Raw genomic sequence first — 7,683 nt, forward strand, 5'->3', positions numbered from 1 at the left:
TGCTGGGCATTGCTGGACCTCAAGCAGATGTTGAAATTTGTTCGTGGACTCACAAAGACATGTCATACAAGACCTTGCTGTCATATAAGAGAATCTGTAATTTACCCCATAGGTTTTGGAAAGCCACTGATGAATGATGAGCCCCTGACCAGGGGAATGGGTGTCTGCACACAGACAAATCACACTGCTAGGATGGTGGATAAACCATAATTAAGCAAAGGGCCAGGGCTGGAACATTTGTATGCAATTATTGCTAGAGATTAGGGAAAGAAATTGAGAGGGGATAAAAATATCCATGATCTTTGGGAGGTTAATGGACATGGTTTATTGTGTTACCAGATGGGCAAAAGTGATGATTGTTAGGAAGTGCTTATTTTTGCTTTATTCATTGGCTCAAAAACCTGGAATTAATGGACATTTGGAAGTTTGCTACTAATTAAATCTAAAGGGAGCTGTGATCTCAGAAAAACCTCTGTATTTTCTTCCCAAGCACACTACAATTTTTTTTATACCTTTGTTACATCTAAAAGAAGGAAGAGGGGTTTTCCATTCCAAGCGACACAAATGGAGCAAGATGAGGGGATTGGGTGAAAGCTCCTATTCACACAGAGAATTGGTTGTGATTTAGACCTCTTAAAAATGATATAGTTGTTGTTTTCCTCTCTGCTCTGAGAATTCATTGCTTTTGTTATGTAAAACTGATGTTATCAGGAGATAAGGATAAGAGGAGAAGAAATGAGGACACAGAGAGTCCCATTGTTTCCTCAGACCCTGCTGCCTTCCAGGGATATTTGAACTCTGAAGTTTTCTGTCTAGTCATTGAAATATGGAAGCCTATTCTGAATGGCACACTTCCTCAGTACCTTCTTCATTGATCTCAAAACCTCCTTGTTCCTTAGACTGTAGATGAGAGGGTTCAGCATGGGAGTGAGGATGGTGTCAAACATAAAGAGAGCCTCATTTAGGATGGGGGTGTGGGAAGATCCAGGCCTCATGTATATCAGCATGGCTGGGCCATAGTAAAAGATGACCACAGTCAGATGGGAGGAGCAGGTAGCCAGGGCCTTGCTCCTTCCCTCATGGGAGTTTATTTGCAGGACCTGCAGGAAGATGAGTGTGTAGGAGGTCAGGATGAAGCTTATGGGGAGAAGAACCACAACAATGCTGGTCACTACTACTCCCTTCTCATAGGCTGAAATGTCCTCACAAGATAGCTTCAAGATGGCCTTGACCTCACAGAAGAAGTGGTGAAGTTCCCGGGGGCCGCAGAGGGGAAAATGCATGGAGTAGGCTGTGTGGGCCAAGGATGCCAGAGTCCCTCCCACCCAGGATCCAATGGCCATTTTCTGGGCGACCTGGTGGCTGATAACGATTGGGTACTTGAGAGGATTGCAGATGGCCACATAGCGGTCATAAGCCATGAGGGTCAAGAGTAGGCACTCAGCAATCCCCAGAGTCAAAGTGAAGAAGATCTGGGTCCCACAGCCAATCAGGGAAATCTTCCTGTTTCCTGAGAAAAAGTTAACCAGCATTTTTGGCACTATGCTAGAGATGAAAGCCAGGTCAATGAGAGAGAGTTGGCTAAGCAGGAAATACATGGAGGTGTGGAGGTGGGGATCCACCCAGATGAGGAGGATCAAAGTGGTGTTTCCTGTGATAGCAATGGTGTAGATGAGAAGGACAACAGAGACAAGGAGGCTGGTATGTCTCATTCCAGGAAAAAGGCCCAGGAGAATGAAGTCTGTGCTCAATGTCTCATTTCCTTTCTCCATGCTTTCTCCTTACCAGCTTCACCTGAAAGACAGTGGAGGCTTTCATAACACATGTATATGATGCAGGCCCATACAATATAGTAATTGATTGCATAATATGAACTGTTTCTGGAGGGAACTGAAAACAGAATTTTCCTACTTCATAACAATATTTAGGTCACAGGACAGGAATTAACCAGAGCATGGAAATGACACAATTTTTTTTTTTCCATCAATGCTCTAACCCATTCTATATTTACTTTTTCTACTTCACCTTTAATTCTCCTCTTTCGATAATCTAAAAAATTCTTAAATTCATACAGGTGTTTTTGTGTGTTTGTTTTTTCATATTAATGGTTGCAGTCAAAACAATTTTGGCATAGCATAGAGATGCTTTAATAAAATATATATATTTTTTTGATTCAAGTGTAACAGGATAAATGTCACATGAAGTAAACTATATTTTGGGAAACCCCAATATCATTTATTTAATTTGTTGAAGTTCTTTCAGAACGTGGACCATTGAGTGTTCCAACACACACTCAAGCCTCAATAACATCTGTTCAGTAGAATGGGTTTTGTTAGTCTCCCCTCACCATCTGTTTTCAGAGAATCAACAAGCAGCAAGCTTAAATTTGATGTCTTCAAGAATGGACACATCTTTTTTCTACTTTTTAAATTGAATTATATTTAGTAGATGATGTTACTTTAGCTTAAGATGTACAGCATATTTATTGGACAACTTGATAGGTTATGCTAGTCTCACCACAAGTGTAGCTATCATCTGTCATCATACAAAGCTATTTCAATACCATTGACTATATTCCCTATGTTGTACCTGCGAGCCTATACCTCCCACTCCCCTTTACCCATTTTTGCCCATCCCTGCCACCCTCTCCCCACCCCAGCCATGACCAGTTTGTTCTATGTATTTATGGATCTGTTTCTACTTTTTTGTTTTTTTTGTTTTTTCATTTGTTTTATTTTTTATATTCCACTTATAAGTGCTAGTATATGACATATGTCTTTCTCTGTCTGACTTATTTTACTTAGCATAATACCTTCTAGGTTCATCCATGTCACAAATGGCAATAAGACAAGGAAAATAAGTAAAAGGCATCCATATTGGTACAGAAAAAGTAAAACTGTTGCTATTTGCAGATGACATAATACTACACATTAAAAAAAAAAAAAACTAAAGACTCCACCAGAAAACTATTAGAAGTAATAAATGTATTCAGTAAAGTTGCAGAATACAAAATTGATAAACAGAAATCTTCTATCTCTCTGCACTAATAACAAAGCCACTGGAAAAGAAATTAAGAAAACAACTCCATTTAGAATTTCACCAAAAATAATAAAATACCAGGAGTAAATTTAGCCAAGGAGTTGAAAGAACTACATGATAAAAAACTATAGAATGTTGTTGAAAGAAATTGAAGAAGAAACCAAAAATGGAAAGATATTGCATACTCATGGACAGGAAGAATTAATATTGTTAAAATGCCCATATTACACAAAGCGATTTACAGATTCAGTGCAAGCCCTTTCGAAATACCAATAACATTTTTCACAAAACTAGAATAAATAATGGTAAAATTTTTAAGGAATCATAAAAGACCTCAAATAACCAAAGCAATCCTGAGAAATGAGAAAGCTGAAGATATCACAACCCCATATTTCAAAATATATACAAAGATATAATAATCAAAACAATGTGGTACTAGCACAAAAATAGACACTTAGATTAATGGAAAAGGATGGTGATGCCAGATATAAGCCCACACTTATATGGTCAATTAATCTATGAGAAAGGAGGTAGGGATATGCAATGGGGAAGAGACAGTCTATTGAATAAATGGTTCTAGAAAAACTGGATAGCCAAATGAAAAAGAATGAAATTGAACCACTTTCTTACACTATACATGAAAGTAAGCTAAAAATGAATTAAAGACTGAAATTAGTGACCCCAAACCATAAAACACCTAGAAGAAAACATAGGTAGTGATTTCATTGACATTGGCCTTAGCAACATTACTCTAGATGTGTCTTCTCAGACAAAGGAAACAAAAGCAAAAATATAAAAATATTTTGTATGGGGAAGAGAACCATTAATGAAACAAAAATGCAACCTAGGGAATGGGAAAAATATTTCCACATTATATGTCTGATAAGCGGTCAATACTTAAAATATGTAAAGAACTTACACAACTCAACACCAGAACAAATAAATAAATAATCAAATAGGCCAACACCTCCACAGATAATAGTGAAACTTGCAAATCTCAGGACACTATATCATACTTGGAGGGTCTATCCAACAAGAAGATCTAACAATTGTAAATATTTATGCCCCTAATGTGGGAGCAGCTAGTTATACAAACCAATTACTAAAAAATTAAAGAAACACATTGATAATAATGCAATAATAGTAGGGGATTTAACACTCCACTCACAACAATGGGCAGATAATCTAATCAGAAGATCAACAATGAAAGAAGGGTTTTGAATGACACACTGGACCAGATGGACAACACAGATATATACGAAGCATTCCATCCTAAAGCAACAGAATACACATTCTTCTCGTGTGCACACGGAACATTCTCCAGAATAGGTCACATCCTGGGTAAAAATCAGGTATCAAATGGTATAAAAATATTGGGATCATTCTGTGCATATTTTCAGACCAAAATGCTTTGAAACTTGAACTCAATCACAAGAAGAAATTTGGAAATAACTCAAATACATGGAGGCTAAAGGCCATCCTACTAAATAATGAATGGGTCAATGAGGAAATTAAAGAAGAATTTTTAAAAAATCGTGGAAACAAATAAAAATGAAAATACAACTGTTTAAAACCTTTGGGATGCAGTAAAGGTGGTCCTAAGAGGGAAGTATATAGCAATACAAGTCTTTCTCAAGAAGCAAGAAAGGTCTCAAATACATAACCTAACCTTACACCTAAAGGAGCTGGAGAAAAAACAGAAAATAAAGCCTAAACCAAGCAGGAGACTAAATAAATAAATAAATAAATAAATAAATAAATAAATAAATAAAGATCAGAGCAGAAATCAATGAAATAGAAACCAAAAGAACTAGTAGAATAGATCAAGGAATCTAGAATAGATTGAGGAACAGTAGAATAGATCGAGCATTCAATGCCATCTCTATCAAAATATCATCAACTCTTTTCACAGAGCTGGAACAAATAATCTAAAATTTCTATGGAACCAGAAGAAGCTATTTGAAAGAATTAAGAAGATTGATAAACACTTGGCCAGACTTATCAAAAAGAAAAAAAAAGAAAGAAAAGACCCAAATTAATAAAATCATGAAAGAGGAGAGATCACACACAGCACCAAAAGTACAAACAATTATAAGAACATATTATGAGCAATCATATGCCAACAGATTAGGTAATCTGAAAGAAAAAGATGCATGCCTAGAAAGCTATAAACTACCAAAAGTGAAACAGGAAGAAATAGAAAATCTGAACAGACTCATAAACAGCAATGAAGTTGATGCAGTAATCAAAAATCTCCCAACAAAGAAGAGTCCAGGGCTGGATGGCTTCCCAGGGGAATTCTACCAAACTTTTAAAGAAGCATTAATACCTATTCATCTGAAGCTGTTTCAAAAAATAGAAATGGGAGGAAAACTTCCAAACTCATTCTATGAGGTCAGCATTACCTTGATCCCCAAACCAGACAAAGACCCCATTAAGAAGGAGAATTTCAGACCAATTATCCCTAATGAACATGGATGCCAAAATTCTCAACAAGATACTAGCCAATAGGATCCAACAGTACATAAGAAGGATTATTTACCACAATCAAGTGGGATTTATTCCTGGGCTGCAATGGTGGTATAACATTCACAAATAAATCAATGTGATACACTACATTACTAAAAGAAAGGACAAGAACCATATGATGCTCTTAATTGATGCAGAAAAAGCATTTGACGAAATACAACATCCATTCTTGATGGATGGGTACAGGGATAGAGGGAGCATACCTCAATGTCATAAAAGCCATCTATGAAAAGCCCACCGTGAATATCATTCTCAATGAGGAAAAACTGAGAGCTTTTCCCCTAAGGTCAGGAACATGACAGGGATGCCTACTCTTACCACCATTGTTCTACATAGTACTAGATGTCCTCGCCTCAGCAATCAGACAACAAAAAGAAATAAAAGACATCTGAATCAACAAAGAAGAAGTCAAACTCTTACTCTTTGCAGACGACATGATACTCTATGTGGAAAACCCCAAAGACTCCACCCCAATATTGCTAGAACTCTACAGGAATTCAGCAAAATGGCAGGATATAAAATCAATGCACAGAAATCAGTGGCATTCCTATACACCAACAACAAGACAGAAGAAAGAGAAATTAAGGAGTCAATCCCATTTACAATTGCACCCCAAACCATAAGATACCTAGGAATAAATCTAACCAAAGAGGCAAAGGATCTGTACTCAGAAAACTATAAAACACTCATGAAGTAAATTGAGGAAGACACAAAGAAATGGGAAAAAAAAGTTCCTTGCTAAGAGGCGCCTGGGTGGCTCAGTCATTAAGTGGCTGCCTTCGGCTCAGGTCATTATCTCAGTGTCCTGGGATAGAGCCTTGCATCGGGGTCCCTGCTCAGCAGGAAGCCTGCTTCTCCTTCTCCCACTCCCCCTGTTTGTGTTCCCTCTCTCGCTGTGTCTATCTCTGTCAAATAAATAAATCTTAAAAAAAAAAAGTTCTCATGGATTAGAACAAACATTGTTAAAATGTCTATGCTACCTATAGCAATCTTTACATTCAATGCCATCTCAATCAAAATATCATCAACTCTTTTCACAGAGCTGGAACAAATAATCTAAAATTTCTATGGAACCAGAAAAGACCCCAAATCTCCAGGGCAGTGATGAAAAAGAACAAAGCTGGGGACATCATGATGTCTGACTTCAAGCTGTATTACAAGCTGTGATCATCAAGACAGCACTGTACTGGCACAAAAACAGACACATAGATCAATGGAACAGAATAGAGAACCCAGAAATGGACCCTCAACTCTATGGCCAACTATCTTTGACAAAGCAGGAAGGAATATCTTATGGAAAAAAGAGAGTCTCTTCAACAAATGGTGTTGGGAAAATTGGACAGCCACATGCAGAAGAATGAAACTGGGCAATATTCTTACACCATACACAAAAATAGACTCAAAATGGATAAAATACCTAAATCTGAGACAGGAATCCATCAAAATCCTAGAGGAGAACACCAGGCAGCAACCTCTGTGACCTTGGCCGCAGTAACTTCTTGCTAGATACATCTCCGAAGGCAAGGGAATAAAAGGCAAAAATGAACTCTTGGGACTTCATCAAGATAAAAAGCTTTTGCACAGCAAAGGAAATAGTCTGCAAAACCAAAAGACAACTGACAGAATGGGAGAAGGTATTTGCAAATGACATATCAGATAAAGGGCTAGGCCTTATCAAACTCAACACTCAAAGAACAAGTAATGCAATTAAGAAATGGCAGAAGACAGAAACAGACATTTCTGCAAAGAACAAATAGAAATGACCAACATACACATGAAAAAATGTTCAACATCACTGGGCATCAGATACCTACAAATCAAAACCACAATGAGATACTGCCTCACACTGATCATAATGGGAAAAAATTAACCAGTTCAGGAAACGACAGATATTGGCGAGTATGTGGAGAAGGAGGAACCCTCTTACACTGCTGCTGTGAATGCAAACTGGTGCAGCCACTCTGGGAAATAGTATGGAGATTCCTCAAAAAGTTGAAAATAGAACTACACTATGACCCAGCAATTTCACTACTAGGTATTTCCCCCAAAGATACAAATGTAGTGATCTGAAGGGGCACCTGCACCCCAATGTTTATAGCAGCAACGTCCACAATA

The 7,683-nt window shown here is 37.5% G+C and overlaps 1 protein-coding gene across 1 annotated transcript; it reads right to left on the minus strand.

Moving 5' to 3' along the window:
- Positions 1 to 812: 812 nt before the first annotated feature.
- Positions 813 to 1,772, minus strand: LOC118540872 (olfactory receptor 2L2-like). Its single transcript, XM_036100217.2, has one exon. The coding sequence runs from the start codon at positions 1,770 to 1,772 to the stop codon at positions 813 to 815; it is 960 nt and encodes a 319-aa protein (XP_035956110.2).
- Positions 1,773 to 7,683: the final 5,911 nt, after the last annotated feature.

This window comes from Halichoerus grypus, chromosome 2, assembly GCF_964656455.1.
Source record: "Halichoerus grypus chromosome 2, mHalGry1.hap1.1, whole genome shotgun sequence".
Lineage (NCBI taxonomy): Eukaryota > Metazoa > Chordata > Mammalia > Carnivora > Phocidae > Halichoerus > Halichoerus grypus.